The sequence below is a fragment of the Camellia sinensis genome, chromosome 13 (genome assembly GCF_055761805.1).
Source record: "Camellia sinensis isolate YWXY chromosome 13, ASM5576180v1, whole genome shotgun sequence".
NCBI lineage: Eukaryota > Viridiplantae > Streptophyta > Magnoliopsida > Ericales > Theaceae > Camellia > Camellia sinensis.
Genome location: NC_138973.1, coordinates 142203120 through 142229166, shown reverse-complemented (window position 1 = coordinate 142229166; position 26047 = coordinate 142203120). Strand labels below are relative to the sequence as shown.

Here is a 26047-nt window from a genome sequence, read left to right as displayed (position 1 = left end):
ATTTTACTGACTATCAAAGTAACATTTTATTGTCTTCTTAAACAGGACAGTAACAAAAAAAAAACAGAATATGAAACAACAACCGATCACAGTGATGATGGGAAGAAGGTCACAGCTTTGATAGCAACATCAACTATAGCAAATATGATCTGTTTGCTCAATTCACTGCTCTCAAGACCTCTCTTCTTCGCTTTTCTTTTTTCTTCTGATCCTTGACTGCGTCCCAATAAGTAACAGAACAATTGCAAGTGATGATGGAGTGGATTAAGATGGAGTGCAGAAACTGGTCCAATGGGCCATCGACACTGCTCGACTTGATCCTTCTCCTCCCACTGGTTCTGATAATGATGATAACGACAGCAACAACGATAATGACATTGAAATTGATGTTGACGATCATCAGAAAGAAGAAGATGAAGAAGAAGAAGAAGAGATCATATTTGTTTGTGCAGAAATGTTTACTGAATTCAACTAAAAAGGTAAATTTGTCAATAAAAATGCACCTGTACAATATTGGTGTCTTTGAAAGAAAAATCTATCTTAATGGACTTTACACAATAAAAATTGTTTTAGTGTTCCTTTCAACAAAGAATGGCTCAAGGGAGGGATTTTGGACAAATTTTTCCTAATAAAGTGACTACTGGTGTACTTTGCACTTTGATTTTTTCTTTATTTAAATTAAGGCCAAAATTCTAGTGTAATCAAATTCACAAAGCCAAAAAAATCCAACTCACCCATCCAGCTGGTTCGAAACTGCCATCTTCAACCAACTGCCAAGTTTCAAGATTGGCAGTTTGAGGGCTGCTGAATCAACCTGGTACAATACAACTACTACTAGCCAGCATATCTCACCAACACTACTAACTTTGCTACGTTCAAAAGGTAGATGTCTCTTGAACCTTTATGAGCAATCTTGGGTGGCAATTTTCTTTGTAATAATGACATATATTGTTATTGTGACTCATTAGTATGTAATACATTGTAATAATAAAATAAAATATAAATCTTCGGCAGCCCATGAACCTCCATTATCTTAAAAAGAAAAAGCAACCTCTGGCAACGAGAATTTGAGTCATGGACAAAGATTCAACTACTTAAAAAATCAATCTGAACAATGTTTGTTTCACCGTAACTTCAGGACCATGTATTTTGAGGGCAAATTGTATACAAGAAGGCGGTCGTGAGTAGTACTTGTTCTATGCCAAACCAAAACCCCTTAAATTCTATAAATTATTGTCAAACAGCATTTTGAGAAAAGTAGTCTATGAGATCCGAGAATACTCGCAGTAGTCTGTGCGGTTGTATTGGAAACATCTTAGGTAGTTCCTCGGCACAATGTAGATGAAAGCAGAAGAGAGAAACATGACTGAATGGTGTTTCACAACAAACTGTAGGTTAGTAGGCCAACCTGAACGTCGCGCCAAATTTGGTACATATTCCACTTGTCATTTATTATGTAATTCTGTCTTTGGAAGTATATCAGCTCTTCTCACTCTGAACTTGGATCGTGCTCCTACAACAAGAAGAACAACCATCAAAATATGTTAGTGTATCTTTTGATTATTGTGGACATAGAACACTCAAAGCGGGCATCAGAAATCTCATCCCATGTAAGACAACCTGTCCTCCCAAGGGTGAAATTAATATAATCTAATTCCCAATAGAAGTAGCTTGATACGAGGCAAAATATATTTGAACAGGATTAGCTATTAGACTATTATGGACGAGGTTGTCTGTAGGTTATAAATTGTGGTCTGTGATGGTTTGCATGGCAATGGGTTATGGATAGAGACACGCGCACACACACACACACACACACACACAGATGGGTCTACTTTAGAGATGGTTGATTGGGTGGTAGCTAAGAAGCGTTGACACGGGCACAAACACGGATGCGGAAACGGCCATGGACACAGACACGGGACACGACAATTTCAAAATTATGAGAACACGGGCACGACAGTAAAATATGTTTTCATATATATATATATATATGTATTTGCTATCTAGATTAATATTATATTCACAATCAATCAACATTAAGAAAAACTAACTCTAACTCTTTTTTTTTAAAAGCACTTTCAAATTAACATTTACAGTTTATATTTTTTATGGATGATCTATTAAGTATTTAAATTTAAGAAAAAAATAATAAACATTCATATTCATCACAAGCATTAAATAAAATGGGGAAATAGACAATTTAGCATGTCCCCAAAGTATTCCCTAAAAATAAATTAATTAAATAAGGCGACACGCCATGTGGTGTGTCCCATACGTGTCCCCAAAGTGTCTACGTGTCCGACACGGATACGACACTTATTTTGAAGTGTCGATGCTTCATAGGGTGGTAGTCATCGGCAATGACTATTAGAGGTGATCACTATTAATGGGGTTAGGACAGAGTAACTTGATGACTCAATGTGAGTTAGGATTGGAATAACATTCCATTTGTTTTGGCAGAAAATATTTTTCGTATTTTCTAGAGTTAGATACTACAGAAAGCAAAAGCAACATAAAATGTTTTGTGGCGGTCAATGGAAAACAAGCTCATTTGGGAAAAAATTATTTTCCAATTTCAAAAGATAGAAAACGTTTTCCGAACTTAAGTCTTACCAACACAACCACACTATTACCATCATCATCACCTCCAAAAACCCGACCATCATCTCCACCACCACCATCGCCAACATTACCTTCACCACCTCCGCCGCCAAAACCTCCACCTCACCCGACTACCACCCCACCGCCATCAACACCAACTGCCCCACCTCCTCCTACCACTACCACTACCACTAACACTAACACTAACACTAACACTAATACAACAACTAATACATTAGTTTCAAAGTCGCAACTAGACATAGGAAAACATTTTATGAAAAAAAAAAAAATTTCATAAAAATATTTTAATTACAAAATGCTTTCCTCAAACAAAGTAAGAATTACTATGAATAATAAAATATGTAAATTTTCTGTTGCAATCATCATCACAAGGGAAAATTGTTTTTTCAGAAACATAAGAGGGTGTTGTGATTGTTAGAAACCTAAGGGTGTAGTCTATGTTACATGGAATTGGATATGAGTATCGGGTGCAGGTATCTGTCCAAAAGTTGGACATTCACAACCATTAATCTTAGGATATCAAGATGTGTCCAAAAGTTACATATGGAGACACATCATGGACACACACACACACACACACACACACACACACATATATATATAACATATCATATAATATAATATACTTAGATAAGATGTTTTAAATTATGTAGAAATGTACATGAAATTAAATATGATTAAGAGACGTGATATTCGTCTCTAACCCATGTGTGAGGTTAGAAATGTGTCTTTAATAGCAAATGTAAGTTTCATTTTTTTTCAAGCATCGTAAAAAATTAGAAGATTCAAGTGTCTAAATTTACAGGTGTTGGACATGTTGGACACATGGCACTCTTACCTTTATTATATTCCATGGGCACGGTCGGGGAAAATAAAAGAGTCCATATAACACACATGTAAGTACAATTTACACAAAGCATGTGAATAATAATAATAATAATAAAATCGGAAAAAAAATAATTAAGATGACCTCACCACTTGTATTTCTTGAGAAGAACTTCAGTATCTCGTCAATTATAATTAACCTATGCCAGGTTGACAATATCGTAAGTAATGTCAAATAAGAAAGAGATCCAAATATGAAACAGAAAGTGATGCAGTGTATTATATTTAAATCAGAAACAATTAAACAAAATAGTCTACATATAAGATATTACTTGCTACTGTAGGTTTCACTAAGCTATTCAGGAAAAGAGCTGAAGTTATTCAAGAAAGGGGTGAAAATTATCAGTTGAAGACATCATTAAAGCTATTCTGAGTAATGGAAGAGAAGCTACCATGACACGGTGACAACTAGAAAGGAAACAAAGAAAAGTAATTAATGAGATTTTATCCATAAAACAAAGTGTGATTTGAAAATTTAACTAAGCCACCACCATATTTGAGGCTCATTGAAGAAATTCCCTATTTATTAACTCTCACAACCCATTCAACAAGTAAATAGAATTTGGCGTTAATGTCTGGGTACTAAATGTAAAGATGTTGCTAATTCCAATCATAGAGCAAGGCATCCTTCAATGCCAGTCTTTTAAATGTAAACACTACAATGGAACTATAAACATAAATTCAACCCAACTATTTGACTTAGAGATTGTTGTTGATGATTTTCATTTTTAAATTTTCTAAGACAAGTGTCGAATGAGTTATTTAGATCCAAAGGCATGTCTAATAAATAAGTAAATAACAAGATTGCTTCTCCATAATAATGTGGTATATACATCCCCTACATTTCAATTATGGATGGGAAAGTAACATATTAGCCGTCCATCAGTTTTACTACATAGGGGCCGTTTTTAGATTATTAGATTATAGCTTTAAATAGAAGTTGTTAGCTTGTTTGGTGTAGATGTTAGATTATACATTTAAGCTGGAAGGTAGTGTTTGTTAGAATAAGTTGTATACTACCTTTCATTGTGTAATTATCATTTTGCCCTTGTAAGAAATGCAAAAATTGTGAAAAATATTTTTTTTTTTCAAAATTTCATTTTCAGAACTATTTTCATAATTTTTTTATACACAGGAAGACTGCAATCTGGATATGTGGGTAAGCTATGGAGGAAAGCTTTCCTTCCAAAGAACATGTCTCACAGTAAGATTATATTTTGCCAAATAATGGGATGTTTCTTTACAATTTGTACTGTGATACCCCTGTTCCGTATTATGCTAATTGATCCTCCTTATGCATATGATTATGTGTTTGATATGATTTTGAGTGCCATTTATATGAATATATGTGGTTTTGAATTTCTATCTGTTCACCATAGGAATATCTGTTTGATTATCTGCTTTGGAATTTAAATTGAAGGCCTTATCGGCCACAGAACCTGAAATTGATTGCGCCATCGTGATTGGCATAATTTTTAGAGCCTACGGTGAAATTTGATTGAAAATTGATTCGAATCAAAATAATTAGATTTAGAACGATCAATTAAGTGCCCAATTATTTAATATTAATAATTTTGACTAGTGGGACTTACATAAGAGGGCACAACGCACTCAATTCCTCTCTTTTATCTATTTGGGCTGAGATTTCTCTAGAGAGGGAGAGAGAGGGCCGGTTCTAGAGAGAGAGGAGGAGTTATGCATTTTGATCCAAGATTGTGAAATTGGAAGTTAAAACTCAAAGAACATTGAGTGTTTGAAGCTCCTAGGTGAGTAATCAATTCTTGATTTATGAATTGAGTATGTAATTTTGTGAAATCAAGTAGTATGGTAGCTCATGGCTAAGATTGAGCTGAATTTGAAGTTAAAATGAACATGCATGTACATAATTGTTACAATTTTGGGTGTTCTAGCATGTAGCATGTTAAATATGAAGAATGGAGCATCAAACCTTACATGCATGAGTAGTTCTGTGTAGCTTCATGATTTGGAGCATCATTTGTACCATTTGTAACAGAAATGAATTGGTTTTGTTGAATTGAAAGTCATAGAACACATGCATGTAAGGAATTGCTATAAATTTCCATGTTTGAGCACAATGTGTATGATCCATGTTGAATTTTTGGTTTAAGTCCATATATTTGATCATTTCTTCACCAATTAAGTTGAGAATAATGAGTGTCCTCCACATGCAAGTACAAACCATGGAGGAATTGGTCTTGAATGTTTAAAGTTAATGTGTTGGTGATGAGTTTGGGTCAATTTGAGCCATGCATGTGATTAATTTGTGAAATTGAGCTCCATCGTGTTGTAATTTGGTGTTGGTACCGTGTTAGTATATGATTATGTGAAGTTTGAGCCAAAAGCATGCATCTAGAACCATTGAATGTTGAGTTGGAGCTCAAGAACATGTTCTGGAAAACCCAAAAAATTTGATGTCCGCTCGAGCGGGGAAACCGCCGCTCGAGCGTGAATTTTGTGCTTCCAGTATTTTTGCAGACTTGGATGTCCGCTCGAGCGGGGAAGTTCACACTCGAGCGGGGAGCTATGTAGACAGACCTTCAGCTCGAGCGCAAGACTTCACGCTCGAGCGTAATTTTGATGCATCCAGCACTTTTGCAGACCTCATGGGTTCGCTCGAGCGGGGACCCTGTTTTCTGAAATTTTGAAAAGACATTCTGAGTTTCGTTTTCCATTCTCTGTCACTTCTAAGTACTCTTAGGCATGTATTGAGCATTATAATTGAGTTAGAAGAATAAGAATAAAGCCTAGAGAGGAATATGTGAATTAAAGAACGGATTGAATCGGTTGTGACCCATATGTGTTATGTGATGTGTAGGGTCAAGCTCCAGGCCAAATCAACCAGCCGATCACTGTGAGTAATATCTTAACAAAGATATCTGAAATATGTTATTGTCCAATTGCTTACGTCCATGTAAGTTTTATAAGATTCGTTGATTCGATTGGTGGACAATGTTTGCTATACCAAATGAATGGGGCAGAGGCCGTTCTGACAAGAATAAATGGATGGGCCAGAGGCCGTTTGACAAGAACGAATGGATGGGCCAGAGGCCGTTCTGACAAGAACGAATGGATGGGCCAGAGGCCGTTTTGACAGAGCGAATGGATGGGCCAGAGGCCTTTCTAACAAGAATGAATGGATGGGCCAAAGACCGTTTTGACAAGAACGAATGGATGGGCCAGAGGCCGTTTTGACAAGAATGAATGGATGGGCCAGAGGTCGTTTTGACAAGAACGAATGGATGGGCCAGAGGCCGTTCTGACAAGAATGAATGAATGAATGGGCCAGAGGCCGTTTCGACATGAATAAATGAATGGGCCAAAGGCCAGTTTGACACGAATAACAGTTTGATACGAATGATAGTTTGACACGAATAACAGTTTGACATGAAAGTATGAATGGGCCAAAGACCAGTTTGACCTGAATGATACTAATGAATTGGGCCCGAGGCCGTATGATGTGTTTGGAACCCGCAATTACCTAACTTACATATGTCTATGTATGTGTGTATTAGTTAGTAATATAAACTGGGCCCAAGGCCGTTTGAGGTATATTATTCCAATGTATATTCTTTATTTGATATTGTTCATTGGGCTTTCGCTCACGCTCATTCATGTGTTTTTGTAGGTGAGCCAAGAGAGGTCTAGACCCAGCCTCAGTGAAGTTTGTATGGAACAACCAAAGTTTTGAAGAGTCAGCCCTTGTGTCTCACGCACGAGACACGTCTTCGCCCTTTTGCCATTCTGTGTATTTTTGTCATGTTGGCGAGGACTTTGGTATACGTCTGTGTATAGTTTTGGTTGGCTGACTTAGATTTGAATGATCCTGTCTGCACAGAACCTTATGCTACTATACTTTCTGTTGTGAGTTATTAACATATGTAAATGTGGAATGTTATGATGTGCATATAAGCACGACTCTATGGACAAAGTTTTAAATTTGCTTCCGTTTGGCTCCTTTACTCTGATGAGTTTTGTCTTATTTGGTTTGAGGTCGTAGATAATCTCGTGATTACTGGCCGGTTATGGCCTTAACCCATGGGGCAGGTTCGGGTCGTGACATGTACTATACATGTACCCAATAGTTTTTGGGTCTGATTTAACATCGATTGAATTCCCGTTGTTCCATGACTAGAGCATCATGAACTGCACAAAACCCTAATCCATAAATTGGATTTTTTTCTTCTCAAAATCATTACAAAAACCCTAAATTGTGGATTGGATTCTTCCATAAATTGCTACAGATTAACAACCACCATCGTAGAAAGCAAAGTACAAATCAAAATCGAAATCTATTTGGTGGTTGTGATCCAAAATCATCAAACCCAAATCTGTAGCAAAGGGATCAAAGATAGTAAAGAACTGAAACAAAATCATCAACAAGTTCAGGTGCTTGTCATCTAGGCAACGAGTTGCCTTCGTTACACATATCTGATTGTCGTCACCCAGCTTCAGAAGTTGTCGGCCGCATCGTCACCCATCTTCGGTAGTTGTCGGCAAGTCATGTTGCCAAGTCGAAAGAATCAAAGAAAATGAGTAGAGAGAGAGAGAGAGTCATGAGGGAGAGAAGCAGTGAAATGAATGGTTGGGATATTCATATAGTGGCACAGCTGTAATTCTTGCAAAATCCAAGGGATGTTTAAATAATTTCACCCATTAACACAGCTTTCTGCATAAACTATAAGCCGAGAAGCACCTCTTTCAGTGGTTGCAATAAACAGCTTATTTGGGGCCAAAATAAGCTGTGTTAAGCCATAAATCGATCCCATTAAGCTACCCCAAATACTCATTTTTAACTTAATATAAGTTAAAAGGTGATAAAAGCAGCTTATAAGCTACACCAAACACCTACATTCCAAGGGAAACTAACCCACAATAGAGAAATGCAGTAATCAGGTACACATGTGCAACACATTTGACAGGGGCAGAGAATACCACTCTCTATCAATAACAAGAAAAAAGTAGCAATTCATGTCATTTGCCTATTAATTTTAACAATATCATAACGCAGTTAGCAGCAGAAGATGTACCAACATGGCAAGATAATAAGCGCCGATACTCAAAGAGAGAATATGAACATCAGCAAACAAGGAATGTAATCAAACTACTCACAGGAAATGAAAGATACAAAACAACAATCCACTCAGCCCAAGACAATGGCGTCACCTGCAACACAAAATTCAAATATTTTAATTAACAACCTTATGTAAGGGGGCAAAAAAGTCGAATCATATAAAAGAAATTGCAGTAAATAGATAGAAGTAGAAGATAAATCACTTACGGAAAAAAGAATAGACAGAGGTCGCACGTACAAGATAAGAATATGAAGGAGCATGGTCAGTACAATTGAACCAACAAGCCGCAGATTACTCCAGGGCGGGATAACACTAAAAATAAAGTACAGGTTAGTGGTATTTATTTATTTTCTTTTTCAGTGTTTGAATAAACAACAACATCTACAACTGAGAATGAAAGGCAAAAATATGACTTTCACTTATAATAGTAGCTTGAAATTATAAAAGATGGTTAACATAGCTGACTCTGAACCTATCATTGGTCAACAAATACAGCAGGAATTTTAAAGAAAGCCTTGATCTCTGCACCTTCTATCTATAAATATATAGTACAAAGAACAAACAGAATTCCAACAATAAACTTCCCGATTTGAAGAAAATTGTTTACATTTGGAAGGGAGTGTGAGGATTTCAGCATCTTAAATGCATTAAAATAGGCCAATTGAAAGGATGGAAGTTTTGGCATTGTGTGTGTGCAGAGTCTTCAGACCTGCAAGTGTGAATGTGCTTGGTTGTGGAAACATTGGGTCAAATGAACAGCTGAGATTTTATTTTATTTTTGTTTATTTAAATATATATATATATATTTTTTAGGAGAAACAGAACAGCCAAATTTACAAGTGGTCAATTCTGTTCTTTCAAAGCCTTTAAACTACACTTTGCTTTGCAAACACTATTTTCAATGGTATTCTTCATGCAGTTTAGTTTGCTGCACTTCTAAGAAGCCAAGAAGTAGTATCTTAATGAAAAGCAGTATTCCAAATCTATCACCTTTAAAAGTGTTTCATGGCCACTTGTATTAGTGAAAAATTAAGGCCTTGTTTGGTTTGTATTTGAGAAACATGTTTTGAGATAAAAAGTACGAAAATTTGTTTGGTTTGGTTTTTTTTCAAAAGATGTTTTGAAAAATTATTTTGAGAGAGAGTTTTGCAAAAAGTGATTGATTTGATGTGTATATGAGGGAGAGATTTGTTTAGAAAATTTGTAAACCAAACAAGTTTTGAAAAAATTTTTTGGAAAAATTTGTTTGGTTTGATTACTTTTGAAAACTTATTTGTAGAGAATTTTTCCCAAAATTTTTTGAGAAACACAAACCAAACAAGGCCTAAAAATCTTTATTCTTCCCTGATTTGATTTTATACAGTACCTTATGGGAAGAAGATGGAAATCCAAGAAACTAGCTATAACCATGTTTTTACATGTCACACATTCAGCATTCAAATGAATCGATCTGGGGACAGAGACAGTATCAAAGTTGAGATGAAGTTTGAGGTTCAAGTGAACACTTACAGGAGAGATTGATTTTCACTGAGATTATTCAATGCATTGAACATCTCAACAACAAGAAGCACTGTCATTGACACAGTTGATGGGTGCCGATCATTGAATATACTACATGGATAACTTGTATCCCTCGTTGAACAAGTGTCAAAATTCATCTGAGATAGTGTAGTACAAAATGTTAGTGTAGAAAAAGGATAATTTATGGGCATGCACAACCAATAATTCTGTTGAACAGAAAATCAAACCATTGTCAATGCAGATCATGGGATCAACAATAAAATGCCGAATGCTTATTGTTGAAAAAAAGACATATGCAGTGTTAGCAGAGTCCTTTTAAAAATAATAATAATAATAATTAAGTTCAAACCAAATTTAAAATTTCCATTTAATTCCATCATGTAAAAGACTGAATGATACATTCTTTAGAACAAACCATTTTTTAAACTTGCAGAATCGAAAATTCTATTTATATTACTCTGTATCTATGCAACATGGGTATTTCGACAAACATATTGTACCTGTACCACGTATCTCTTCAATATATCTTCATAGTTTGGCGAAAACGACGTTGTTTCATGCATTATGTAAACAAAAATAAAAATAGAACTGAATCGTAGTGAATCGTAATGAATCGTAGTGAATCACAATGAATCATAGTGAATCGTAAATTGAATCGTACGATTCAATCAATTTCTTATTCAACAGCACAATTCGAATCTTTTTTTTTTTTTTTTGAAACTTGTATCTAATCGTATGAATCGAATCGTGAATCATATGATTCTATCAACCATGGGTATTTGTACTTCGTATGGTACTTCTTCATGCATATTGTACATGAAAAATGTACCAAATTTTTTCTTCTTACTTTTTGCCGTACCCCAGACACACCTAGTATGTACTGAAGCCATACCATACCTCAATCAAAACAATATTTTGTTCTATATAGAGGTAAAATTAGTTTCATTAGACATTATTTATTTGTTCTTTTTTTAAGCTTAGCATGATTTTAAAACTAAGTTATGACTTGTAAGTTATTTAATATAATGACAAGTAATTTTTGTTTATACCTTTACTTTTTGCCATTAAATATGAATTGTAAGTTGGATCTTCTTAACAAACTAAAGCATTAAACTAATTTTTGTATTACATTACTCAAAATTAAAAATAAAAATATGTTTTTATAATCGGACCTAACTGTACTTGTACCCTACTTTTTTTAGATTTTACCATATCGACTCTCACCGGTATCGTACCAATACACATACCTGTACACACGCTTCGTAGCTCTGCATGGTTGCTTATTGTATAATTTGGTTCTGAATAGAAACTGAAAGACACACAGCCCAGACGGCAGCTAGAATATTTTCACAGCTAGATGTAAAGTCATAGCAATTTCAAAGATCAAATACAAATATATTGACAATTAGAAATGGGCAAATTACATATACCCCCTTGAGGTTTAGCAAAATTATAAATACCCCTGAGGTTTGAAAAATTACAGATACCCCCCTGAAGGTACTATTTGCATAACAAATTAGGGGGCAAATTGATATGAAAATATAAACCTCAGAGGGCAATTTGTTATGAAAATATAAACCTCAGGGGGGAGGGGGTATCTGTAATTTTCGAAACCTTAGGGGTATCTATAATTTAGGTAAACCTCGAGGGAGGTATATGTAATTTGCCCATTAGAAATTATATAAAGGGAAGCCAAAAAGAAGAAAGTGAAGCAATTCCATTTACAATATGTCAAGCCAAGTGTGAACATAAACTTGTCCTCAAATTTGTAGACCATCGCTTTAATATGTGTATAACCGATAAATCAACTCATAATAGGGACACTGATGCAAGGTTAACCACATTTTTTCAGTCAGCTTGTAACAAATTTGGAGACATCTAACTCAAAATTAATTAATTATAGGTGAAGAAACCTCTAGGCCACATGAACCAAGCTTGGATGGCTTAAAGAAGCAACGTGGGACAAGTCTCTAACATAGCCAATTTTGAAATCAATCCTAATCTGATATTTACTGAATTTCCAACTTTATGGATTAAAGTGGGAATTAAATTCTTAAATATCTTTAGCTGAATTTTCTATTGGATTTAGCCTGAATTTAAATAAGAATAAAATAAAACTCAAGACATTTCTGTCTAAATTCTAAGTCTGGATTTTCCGAAATTTGGTCAAATATTTCACTATTCTTCCAAAATGTATTTCTTTGAATTTGGATCTGTTTATATTAAGACATCTAATCTGCAAGGGTGGAACCAGGATTTATATTGGGAGGGGGCCAAATTGACGTACCCTTCAACCCCTTCCCCTTGCTCAACCCAACCATTCAGCCAAACCCTTTGAAACAGAGTAGCATGCGTGTATATATATGTATTTTATTAATAGTTTATATCCATAAAAACATAGAGAAGATAGAGAAAGGCACAAATCATAATTAACCAATGTAGGTAGTTATTAATTAGGAAACCCAATGATAATTTCAAAATTTATCAACACAAAAAATAGAATCAGTGGAGCACCTACAAGATATAAGAGACTGGGAGAGGCCACTAAACAAATTTGTTAAAAAATTAAAAAACACGAGAGGCCAATAATGGAAAACAACGTATTTCTCATCTTTCATGTATGTACAGAAATATATATGTGGGTGAAATTAGTGAACTCAAGGGTGCCATCGCCTTGTTTTGCCTGTATGTAGTTCGATCCACACTAATCTGAAGTCAAATTTTGTTGAGTTTATAAAGTTGGTGACTTTCAAAAGCATGGTTTGATGTCATACAAAACCAAAAACAAACGCAGCAAATATCACACAGTAGTCTAATATGAGATAGAACTTACCAATTCAACATTTGGTAATTTAGGCCCACTATCAGCAAAAACAAACCACCATATGAATCCCGCAATGGTGGCAAGTCCAACATAAGCTACAAAAACCAAATAATTCAGTCATACAACAGTTCAAAAAATTGAACTAAAATCAACCTCCTGCTATTGATCTTTGCAAAACTTGAATAGTGAACATGTGAAATACTCATCCAAATTTCTCTCATGGGTATGCTGTAAGAAGCATTCTGCAAATTGGACCACAAGGTGAAAAACAAAGAAGTGCTAACAGACTATACCTCCAATAACTAGATAACGAAAGAATAGCCAACCACTGACAACAGCTTCATTAACCTGCACATTCAAACAAACAAAAAAGTAAAATCATAGAAATAAGAAAGTTTTTCCCTTTCTAAGAAAAAAAAAAACACTCGAACGTACTACTAGATTCACAATTCAATGAATTATACAAGAAACAAAGAACCATCATTATGGAATTGTGGAAACTGTAATATTATTTTGAGGGGAGATTAGTACGCTTAATTTTTGTTTCCTAATTAGTATTTAGTTCTTGGTATATATATTTAGAGCTTGTAATCGTTGTTTATGGAGATAATACACATATTGTTTGTAAATTCACATGGCATCAGAGCACATACCATACCCTAGCAGCAATCGCCATGAACCCTACTGCCCAGAAAATGGCCCACTATTAGGAAAAAATTTAACACACAACTTTTCGTACCCTCACATATGCTTTTAAACAAATGGAGGCTGGGGGTATCAAACCCACCCCACCCCCCACCCCCTCTTCTTTTCTTTTCTTCCTATTTTTGAGGGTTAGAGCAGATCCACCGAGTTCGTATACAGAAGAAGAATGCACCAAGAATAAAAATATAAAAAGATAAATTTCAGAAATTTTTAGTATGCAACAAGTTTTCAACCGTACTAATGCATATATTATACAAAGTGCAACCTCTTGTGTGGCACGAGTTCACATCTTAAATTTGTGGAAGAACTTGATACGAGTATGTATTCCAACACTAATATGCTACAACATATTTCTTAAGACAATCCACTAGAAGGTACCATCAACAAATAAATTTACTCTTCAATTAGATTTTAGTTAATAGAGGTGACTTTACAAGTGTAATTTTTGTAAAAGACATGAAAATAGGATGGTTTTAGACTTTACCAGGAAATAATTTAAGGTATTCAACTTCTCAACTCAAATACTTGAACTACAATCATGTCAAAGCTCTTCCATGCTCAAAACAGAATTGGGAAAATCTTTCACAATTAAAATGCACCCCACCAGCTTCTTGCTGAAACAGCTATAACACATTTCCTTTATTATTATTATTATTATTATTATTATCATTATTTATTTTTTATTTTTTTTTTAAAGTTAAGGTGATAGGCTAAATACTTTTAACTCTTATGACCTAAGAGCATGGACACTCGTAATAAAATGATAGACGTTGGACATCAACACTCATTGCATACTCCCCGATACATGTGAGCCACTCATCCAAACCTGTCCTACATATTTTTTATCCAAACCTGTCCAACATATATATTTTTTTTAAACCAAACACACTTCGAACATTTGGGAGACACACATGTCCATTGCTTAAGACACACACAAAACACACTGCAAGTTTGAAGAAAATTACTTGGGATCCAATAATAAAATAAAAACAATGCGGATATATAACTTAATCCCGCTCTTTCAAATTTTTTAAATTTTAAGAACAAAGCCTTCCAATTTTTTTGTGAATAGAACATTCTAAAATAGATATTTGAACTTTTTGTTTGCACTTCTTTTCTAATATGTAGAATGTGAAAAGTGATTTTATTGTTTAGCTAACAAAAGATATATGTATTTCAGTATAAAAAATGAAAGGAATTTTTATTTTTTTTTCAATGTATATTTATTTTTTGTTGCGTCCTTGGTAGTGTTGTACGCTATTTCTTGGAAAATTATCATGGTGTTGTCTTTATATCGTGTCATATCGGTGTCTCACATCCGTATCATATTTCCTACCATATGAAATTTATAAATCATTTCTACAATTCCATGTTGACCTTGATAAAGTCAACCTAGATAAAGAGTTAGTTTCTCCACAAGAAATTTTCAACTTTTTGTAAATTTAACTTCCTCTATTCTCCATGTCAGAAAGAACATTGAGCGCATTTAAGGTTGTTCATCTAAATAGAGGAAAACCAAGTGAGTCATTTCAGCTATTTTACATGTACAAGGATACCTATAGGCATGATTGGTTGTGTTCGTTTGTTGCTATCAGTTTACATTTTCCAAGAAACAAAGAAAAATTGGCAAACTATTTTCCAGGAAAATTTTCTAAAAGCAACCCAGTTTTTAGGAAACAACATGAAAACTGTTGTAGACACAAATTTTAAAACATGAAGTGTTTCAACACATTTCAAAATTTATGTTACAAATGTCCACTGTTTAGTTTTTGGACTAAACAGTGTTGATTATTTGAATAGCAGGTTCTTATTTCCGATCTGTATTTCAGATCGTTAATTACACATTTTATACAAATGAAACCTCCGATTAATGAAGAACAAAATAAACAACAAAAGACAATTTTAAAAAAAGAAATATTTTATTAAGATTGTTATGGGTTTTGAACCCTCGAATACAAAATACAGTTTGGGTTTGGAACCCTTTACCTATTCATCGCCATTAGCGTAGGCTCTTGAGTTCTCTAAGCTTCTCTTCTTCTTTCTTGTAACGATTTGTTTAGCTCTCAATTTCTTTCTCTCTCTCTCTTCTTTTCCACTTATGATTTTTTTGATCCCTCAGTCTTGTGTGATGGTCCTCATATTTATGGAGGGCCATCAGGTGATAGGAACGCTTCATCTTCATTTTGAATTTCAAATTGAATGATAGCGCCTATTTGAATTTTGAATAACAGCGCTATCTGATTAATCATATATCTGATTAACCGGATTGATCTTTGGGGTTTCATCCTGTGTGGTGTCCTTGCTGTAGGCTCTACAGGTGTCATCTTTTGTAGGCTCCACGTGTCATTTGAGCATCTTGAATAACGTCGTTAAGAGACGACGTTGTTTTATTTATATACCTCAACGGAGCAAATTAATCATTTTGGGAAGTGATTGCCTACAACAATCTTATTGTAGGCTCTATGTGTGTCATTGACTGTATTTGAAATTTAAACATAAATTTGGTTTAAAATTTATGTGCCAACAACTGTTTTCACCAAAAAATCAAAACAATATGAAAATGATGTATAAACAATATGGATGTTTTCACAAAACCACAACTAAACACATGTGAGTGCAAATCTAATAGTATAAGCTTTCTAATTCAAAAGCTTGGGATACGAGGACAATATTGGGATACAAGGACAAAGTTAAGTGTCAGCTTGTTCAGATTTGGTGTCAGTATTACAGACTCAATGGTGGCTGAGAAGTCGTAAGCATATATAATATTAGAGGTTATTTTGCTATATAAACAATAAATTATATTATTTAAAAACATAGAAAACTTGAGCTTTTGTTTGTAAATTTTGCCAATAAATTATTTATAGTTCAAACATTTTCTTACAGCTGCACCTGTATGGAGAAGTCTAGATCACCATCACAACTATGATTGCCTTTGGCAACCTATTCAACCTAGGTTTCCAGCTCCAAAAATGATAAATTCCAACCATGTAATGAAATTTTCTCTTTGACCACGTTTCATTCTGTTCCTCTCTTCTTCCATTGGTAACAGTAGCAGTGTCCACACTTTGGCCTATACTATATCATCTTTCATGGTCTGAACACGGGGGTAATGTGACAAGCCCATGGAACACAATTCTTGATACCAAACACAATGGAAGGTCCAATACTAGCATTAACCAAAAGTTTTGTTTTGTTTATGATGCATAATAGACAGAAGCTTACAGCGTCTATTTTTCACTTTTCAAAAATAAATAAATCAATCACATCTCTTAACATTGCAGGAACAGTTCACAAAAAATAGAAAAATAAAAATAAAAACTTTCCGGAAGTGCTATCTAAAATCAAACAATTTCCTTCAAAGACCAACAATCATACAATTCTATAAAATTTTGAATTTTTTAAAGACAATAGATAGCATAAACCATTGAAACATAGGTCTAAATAAAATTATCTATTGTAAAACCCTATTATCGTTGGGACATTCTGCCATCTTGAAGCACCAATGGATTTTACATAATTCGTAAACGAAGAAAGATTAATCAAACTCTAAGAGGCACCGACATGGTGGGTACACACATGTCCACGTGTCTGACACACCATGTAGCGTGTTAATGTTTTTAATTATTACTTTTTCTGTAGGATACGTTGGAGATACTTCATGGACACATGTCTTGTGATTGGACACTCAGAACACCTTCGTAGATTTTTCTTACAATTTTAGAAAGCTGATTTGAGGAGAAAAGTAGAAAAAAAATAAAAATACGCCCACATATACATCGATATCTCTCAAATCTATGTATCCTAAATTTATATTTTTATACATAGTGAATAAAAATGTATGAAAATATCTTTTTCCCATATTTCCTGTGTGTCCGTATCCTAAATTTTTAGAATCCCTGCATCTTGTCTCCGTATCCATGCTTCTTAGATCAAACTTATGCTTCATTAGGTTACCAAGGAGAGAAAAGCAACAGAGGTTCAGAGTCTTACAACAACCTTTTCTAATTCAAACGGTTGTAAGGTTTCAATTCTCTATTTTTTTTGTGCCTTTTACAAGCACCACACATTAGCAGCCACATAGAGATCAAATTAATTTAACAAAAACAAATATCATAGTTCAGTTGTAAATTGTATTATACGGAATGGTTAAAAGTGACTAAAAGTAATCAAATAGCAGAAGACCACAAAGTTATAAAGGACATCGATTTGATTACCTTACGAGGTTTAGCCTTCATCACATCACAGTCTGGCTTATTAAAACCAATAGCAGTGGCAGGCAATCCGTCAGTAACTAAATTTACCCAGAGCAGCTGGACCTGGAAGAGAAAAATCAATCACTCAACTTTACTTCGCTATGACATCAAGGAAACATAAAAATATCCAATAAAATAACAGATTTGAAAATAGAATGAGGACATAGCTTTTAAGTATATGGATGAATTTATTTTATTTATGTCACAGTTAGTGTTCTAAAAATAGGTCGTAATCGTTACGTAATGCTATTCCCTAACTGTATGGGCAGTTACCACTACTCATTATGGCTCCTATAGAGGTATTATTGAATTTCACGGCCGTTACTATTGTTACATAACAATGGCCAACACATTTTTGCGCATTTTCTCTTCTATCAACTTCTGTTTTTTATTTATTGAACATTATTTTTGTATGTAGTTTTAACTTGTAAGTTTTATAAGTTGAGGGAAAATAGATTGAGATGGTTTGGTCATATACAACGGAAACCAACAAAGGCAGTAGTAAAAAGTTGCGATACAATGACGGTAGATGGAAGTGTTAGGGGAAGAAGCAGACCGATGGTTTGGTCGTATACAACAGAGACCAATAGAGGCAGTAGTAAAGAGATGCGATACAGTGACGGTAGATGGAAGTGTTAGGGGAAGAAGCAGACCTAAATTGACGTGAGCTAGTGTAGTAAATAGAGATATGAATCTCCTTAATTTGACTAACAATATGGCCTTGGATAAAGTTGAATGGAAAACAAAAATTCATGTAACTGACTCCATTTGTTACTTTGGTTTGGCTTGGTTTGGCTTGGTTTACTTATATAACTTGAAAAATATGAATCATATGATTTTAATTTTTTCAATAAAATAATAATTGTATTCATATTTATTTATTAAACATATGTAACCTGCAAATTTGAAACACAACATAATATCACTAGTTTAAAACTATTAATAACAAAACAAATAACAGTAAAGTAGTGCATTATAAATGTATCACGGATGAAATCATTAAATGTTGAGTGAAAAATGTGAACTTTCTTTATAGAGACTTTAAAAAAAAGTACAAAATTCAGTTCATACATTGGATAAAAACTATACTAAATCCCCAAAAAAAACCATTTTAAACCTAAACAAATATGATTCTGAAATAAAAACATGCGTATCGGTAAGTCTTCGCAAAATTATACGAGAAGTGTGAAATTTCACAGCTCTGGTTGCAACAACCGTTACGTTCCTTACACCTCACAAATGCATCATCGCCACTGTCACCAGTTTGGTCATGGTAAGGTAAACTTTCTACACAAGGGACCATGAGCGTATAGCAGATAATCAAGCATCATGCATTTTTATACTGAAACCTAAATAGGAGAACCCAGTAATGGTCATGCCAATGCAAGGTGCTGGGAATGGTGGACTAAATACAGACCTATTTTCTGCCATTATTTGCATAGGCGGCTGCCCTTAAACTCCAACTCACAATGTCATGCCTGATAGCCAATGTATGCCATAGCACCAAGCAATAGTCTCCGTATATGGCTATATTTATGTTAAATTATGTTCAGGTTTTCACACACAAAAATATGCATGCCATGCCACCAACTTTTATGTTGAAAACAAGAACTAATCAGACGAGTCATTTACATGTACACTTCAACAAATAAGAGTGAATTAAACAAAAGATCATATTCTGTAAGAAAATATACTCACAGGAACAAGAGTTTCAGGTATTCCAAGTACAGCTGCCACAAAAATACAAACAACTTCACCAATGTTTGAAGATATCATGCATCGGATAAACTGCTTTGTGTTATTGTATATAGCTCTTCCCTCTGCAACAGCCTGCTTGGATATGACTCATTCTTGAGATGATTGAAACCATGAGATTTTTTCTGACTTAAAGAAGACAAACATGCCAAGGAAATAAAATTCCTACTCATCAAGACGAAATAAGAAAAGCTTACGGCAACAATTGTAGCAAAATTGTCATCTGCCAAAACCCTATCTGAAGCACTCTGAAAATCCAAACAATATAAGAGAAAATGTTTAATAGATGTGTAAAAGCACTTATATAGAAACCATAAAAGAGCACTTATGTAGAAACCATAGCAGACAAGACACAAAAGAGCATAGCAGACAAGCCACAAAAGAGCATAGCAATTATGTAGAAAGAATGCAAGTAATGAAAAGAGAGATTTAAACAACATCTCATATATATATGATGACCAGACCATATTACCATGAGCAAAACATTTTAGAACTGTTACATGGACTGCCTAGGTGTCACCAGCACGATTGGGATCTTTTTAGAGATATCTCTAAAATGTGTTACATGCACTCTTCTAGTTAACCCATTGTACCCGTGGGCCGTGTCCACCAAATATGACAAAGGTAAGGGTATGGGATGTGTCCAATACCCGTACCCAATTTAGAAACTTGGATCCTCTAATTTCATATGATGTTTGAAGAATTTGCTAATAAAAAAACATTTCCAGCTTCTCACACGAATGTGAGATATAAATTCTATATTTTTTTGAATCTCATTTACTTTGAAATACATTTTTTAATAATTTACAGTATCTTATATAACAATATTATATAATATGCAATACATAAAAGTATTTAAGATATGTATCCCTTCTCAACGGATGCATATTCTAATATGGACATAAATAAAAACACATAGACATAATTCACAAGTGTCTAATGTCTGAAACATTCATGTCAGAAGACAATCTATGAAAGAGAATAAAGTAATAATCAAATCTCTATAACTAGTACAAGTAGGTAACTAAATTAAACCGGCTGATAAATCGTAATTATTCACAAAAATCAACTATAGCTTTTCAGTCATCCTTTTCCAACCCTGGAAAACGGCAGGGGCAGCGAGTTACAATTGGAAGACATCCAGCATATTACCATCAGCCAAAACAAGTTCAAATGAGACAAGTGACAGTCACCCACACCAGGTACAACAAGATGGACGTAATAGTTAGCTAAAACTTAGTACTTATCAGCAAAAATAAAATAAGTTGCCTAAAACATGAAAACAAATGTATTTTACCATATGGAAATGTTCAAAGGTTCTTTGCTAACCGGCTGAAATTTATAGTCTAAAAATTCAGGAGAAATTTCAATAAACAAGTGGGCATGCTGGTGTGCATGTGTGTGTCATTAGAGAGAATATTCTAGCTTAGAAATTTAAAGATGTGGGTGATTAGATGTTGGAATTTTTCCCATTCCAAAGATCAGAAGGCCAACCGATTGCTACTAAAACTTCAAATTAGATCATGTGATTAGAATTTCCATGTGAAGATTGATAAATGTTAGAATTTACCATCACCTACCACCACTACCACCTCACCTACTCCACTAAACCTAACCCACTACACCACTACCACCTCACCTACTCCATTAAACCTAACCCACTACACCACTACCACCATCCACTACACCTACATCTATATAAGGAACCATTTGTAATAGACAGTATATGAAAAAACATATCAATCAATAATACATGAATTTTAACATGGTATCAGAGCAAAGTTAACAACCTAGTCATTCTGCTTCACCGGCGGGCGGCAGCCTCGCCTTGGCCGCCCGCCGGACCTCTACACATACCTTCCATCCGCTGCCACAAATCCCATAACTGAATCATCGGAATAGTCGCCGTCGTCCACGGCTTCACCAGCGAGTCGAGCTGGCTCATTCAGCTCACCTCCGTCCTCTTCGCCAAGTCCGGCTTCGCCACTTGCGCCATCTTCTTCTTCCATGCACACAGCATGTTTGCCTGCCCTTTGTTGATGAGGTCAAGGATGCAAGGACACCCAATACACAAGAAAATGGAAGAGATATGGCAACCGCGCTGGTACCAATTTTTTTCCAACCAGAAGCTGCTCAAGAAAACAAAAGTAGGCAAGCACGCTGACAATGACGAGAACAGGCACTTCCTGCCAAACCCTGTATCCATTAATTTCCATCTGCGGGGTTCTATTTACTCCAGTACTTGGATTTCGAACACTTCGAATCCGTAAAAGTGTGACTGGTAAGTTTTGAACCTCTTGCCTGCACACATCACAGATCTTGTTACCTTTGATGCTACACCATTTCACAGCACATTCTTGGTGAGCCAATGCAAGTTCGCCTTTACAGCTGCACCTCCATCAGAAGGATCTGCAAAACCTTTGGCCTAACCATGGTTCTCTTTTTTCATCTCTCTTTCCTTCTCTCACTCTCTCGGCAGCTTTAACAAAAACAAATAAAATAAAATAAACAATACCCACCAACAACAAATAACATAAATAAATACATCAGCACATGCATTGAACCTCCTCGGGCCACCCATTCACTATTCTTATTTTAACATATTTTCCATTTTAACATATTTTAACATCTTTTCCACCCAACACCATCATCACATTTTCCACTTTTTTTTTAAATATATATATATATATTTTTTTTTCTTTTTCTTCTTTCCACATGGAGAAAAAAAAAAAAAACAAAAAAAAAACAAAAAAAAAGGGACCAGAGAGAGAGGGAGTGGTGAATTAAAAAAAAAAAAAAAAAAAAAATATGCTGTCTGTCATCTCCATCATTTGCCTTCATTTATTCCACCCACCAAGCGCCTATGCTTTCCCCATTAATACATTTTTTATTTTTTATTATTCTTCCCACCTTTCTTTTTTTTTTTTTCATTATCTATTCCTCATCACCATGCTCTTCAACAACAACAGAACAAAAAAATATATATATATAATAAAATAAAATAAAATAAAAATAAACAAACATAAAAAAAAAAAAAATTACAAATTTGCACACCAACCCATATTTTATTCATCTCCGGGATCACCCCCGATCACAATTTTACACATAAAAAAAAAAAAAAAAAAAAAAAAAAAAAACAAACAAACAAACAAACAAACACAAACAAAAACAACGGCTTTGTTTTCTTTTCTGCAGACGGCCACACACCGACATCCCTTCTCTACTCTGCCGCCGGTCTCTTCTTCTTGCCTCCGTCCTGGGCGGCCCTTGCCGGTGCTGCCTCCGTGTTTCCCACTCCACTGGGCACGATCACTACTCCCTGCTCCTCCACTGCAGCATATGGCGGACCTCCAAATCGGAACATCACGGTGGCCTTCCGCTTCAGCTCCTTGTTTTCTGCCTTTAGCACACTCATCTCTGCTCGCGCATCCTTATACATGCGTTGGAGCAGAGCCAGTTGGGCGTTTAACTGCTGCACCTCATTTGTCCTACTCTGCAGCCGGTTCGACAAATTTGTGACCGCAGTCATGGTTTCAACACAGGACTTCAATGTATACTGATTAGCTTCAATATCCGTTTGCACTGCCATTTTTTGCTCCACCGACCGCATCGGAAAGTTCAACGGAGCAAAACCAGAGGTGTTTGGTTGAGGTTCACAGGCCACCGCACCAGTTATCTCTCTTGTTGACTCGTTGAGGTCGGGAAAGAGAGTGAGCAGACCACGGAAAGAAGAGGCTATGTTCTGGGTAGCTGAACGGGAAGAAGAAGCCATGTTTTTTGGGTTGCTGAGTGTTTCAGAGCAGGGTTGGTTACAGAATGTTACAGAGAACGAAGAGGTTTCAACTGGTTTGTTATGCTTCCAAGCCTCAGACTTCGCTTTGGTTTATAAAGACAGAGACGACGAGGCCGACACGCGCTCTGTCAATCACGTGCATCGCCGCGTGTCAGGCGCCCCTTTTGATGGCTCGACGCTTTCTGTCGGGCACGTCTTTTGATGAAGTGGGCGCGCCGTTTGATGGCACGCCTTTTTATGGATTGTGCATGCCTTTTGATGGCACGCCTTTTGAAAAATTGGGCACACCTTTTGAGGGTGCGACTTTTACAAGGGTCCGACAAGACTCAGTAAACTGTCCCGACATTGATTCCGGTTAGCTCCTTCATGGGTCCGACAAGACTCTGTAAACTGTCCCGACATTGATTCCGGTTAGCTCCTTTATGGGTCCGACAAGACTCTGTAAACTGTCCCGACATTGATTCCGGTTAGTTTCTACAAGGGTCCAACAAGACTCCGTAAACTGTCACAACTACTGTCACAACATTGTCTGCTCCACCGGTCCGACATGACCCAAATAAACTGTCTTCTACAGCGGTCCGACATGACCCAAATAAACTGTCTTCTACAGCGGTCCGACATGACCCCGTAAACTGTCTTCTACAACGGTCCGACATGACCCCATAAACTGTCTTCTACATCGGTCTGACACAACCATCCAGTGTCCTCTACAACGTTATGACACCACCATACAGTGTCTTCACCAACGGTCTGACACGACCATACAGTGTCTCCTATCCTTTTTTATTTTTATGTATTTTCTTGTTTTGTTCCTCTCTTCAAACTCAAGTTGGTTAGTTTCTATCCTCCTTGAGTTTGCGGGGGGCTGTTAGAATTTACCATCACCTACCACCACTACCACCTCACCTACTCCACTAAACCTAACCCACTACACCACTACCACCTCACCTACTCCACTAAACCTAACCCACTACACCACTACCACCATCCACTACACCTACATCTATATAAGGAACCATTTGTAATAGACAGTATATGAAAAAACATATCAATCAATAATACATGAATTTTAACAATAAAACTACGTGATCTAATTTCTATGTCGAGATAGCTTCTTAATTAAGCAACCAAAACTGTGTTATTACTCATTATACATCTAAAGGAGAATCTTCCACAGAAACTACATGCCTCTTAGAATTAAGTGATGTTAGAGAAGTCATCAGGTTATGGCACCACATTTTTTTTTTTTTGGGGGGTTGAGAAATGATCAAACTTCAATAAAAAAGCATAAAGTCATGCAACGAATACAAAAACCAACTAAAGGGCTAGCTAACAAGCTACCTAAAAAGAGAGCAAACCCAAAATAACTAACTAATCAAATCCTCTATAAAATCTACAAAGGTCAGCACATCTGGATCTACTGAAACCATAATCCAACTATGTAACACAGTAAGCAAATGTCATTCCAACCATGGAACCGACCGAGTCATGCTAGTGAAGGTACATTTATTCCGCTCCAACCAAATCAACCACATCAAACAGTGGCCCGCAAGCAACCACACCTTCCAACGTCTCTTCCCAACCCTCCCCCAACCCAACTTTGCAACCAAAGTTTTTAAAGGCGAATGCGTACCTTGAGGCGTTTTACCCCTCATGAGGCAAGGCGGAAGCCTCAAGGCGTTGAGGTGTAAGCATTTCAAATTTCAAATTTTAATATTTACTGAATAAATTAAATATTTTTAAATAGTTAAAAAAATAAAAACAAAATTAAATATAAATGTGTAAATACTTTTCGCTTTAATGCGTTGAACATTTTACTGGATAGAAAGAGAAATCAATATTCTTAACTTCAGTGATTGAGCTTCTCACTTGACCATTAACTGTGTTTTTCCTGATTGATCATTTACTTAATTTTTCCTGTAGAATATAGTTGTAAAAATGGATTCTTTTTAATTTTTTATGTTTAAACAATCTAATAGACTAAGTTTAACAAATGGCCAAGGCAACTTCTGCATGTGCATACTCCTCACATGCTTATGCACAAAAAGCGTAAAAAGCGCACTTAAGACGCATGTCTCAAACTATGATGCGCAAGCCTTTGGAGAGTAATGCCTAAAAATCAAAGCCTTGATGCGTTTTACCTTAGCCTCAAGGCGAGGCGAGCCTCAAGAAAGCCTTTTAAAACTCTGTTTGCAACACCTCCGCTGTCAACCCTGGTTGAACCCAAACCAAAGAGAGCAACAATGGCCATCCATAGATGTGAAGCAACTGAACAATGGCATCGTCCACTGTTTCCGTATCCCCACAGCACATGCAACACCAATTAACTAAAATATGACGACGAAGACGAAGACGAATCAAGTTATCAATAGTTAGAATACGCTCTAAAGCCACTGTCCACACAAAGAAAGCGACTTAAGACGGACAACCCATCACCCAAACACTCTTCCACGAAAATGGAGCACCATCCCCGCCCACAAGCGAATGATAAAAAGAAGACATTGAGCAAACCCCTTTGGAGTTCCACCATACCCACCCCAAAGTATCCTGCCCTTCTCCTCCCCCCACCCAACCAAAAAAATCTAAGGCC

General features: G+C 35.7%; 1 protein-coding gene across 1 annotated transcript in view; it reads right to left on the bottom strand.

The window, feature by feature from the left end:
• Positions 1 to 1066: 1066 nt before the first annotated feature.
• LOC114284713 (calcium-transporting ATPase 3, endoplasmic reticulum-type) overlaps positions 1067 to 26047 on the bottom strand; it is a 101892-nt gene continuing 76911 nt past the window's right edge. Inside the window, 10 exon segments of the mRNA XM_082903540.1 lie at positions 1067 to 1513; positions 3601 to 3650; positions 8641 to 8694; positions 8810 to 8915; positions 10113 to 10261; positions 12958 to 13043; positions 13242 to 13296; positions 17871 to 17972; positions 19608 to 19739; positions 19862 to 19912. Coding sequence (XP_082759666.1) covers positions 3636 to 3650; positions 8641 to 8694; positions 8810 to 8915; positions 10113 to 10261; positions 12958 to 13043; positions 13242 to 13296; positions 17871 to 17972; positions 19608 to 19739; positions 19862 to 19912 — 750 coding nt within the window. The 3' untranslated portion in view covers positions 1067 to 1513; positions 3601 to 3635.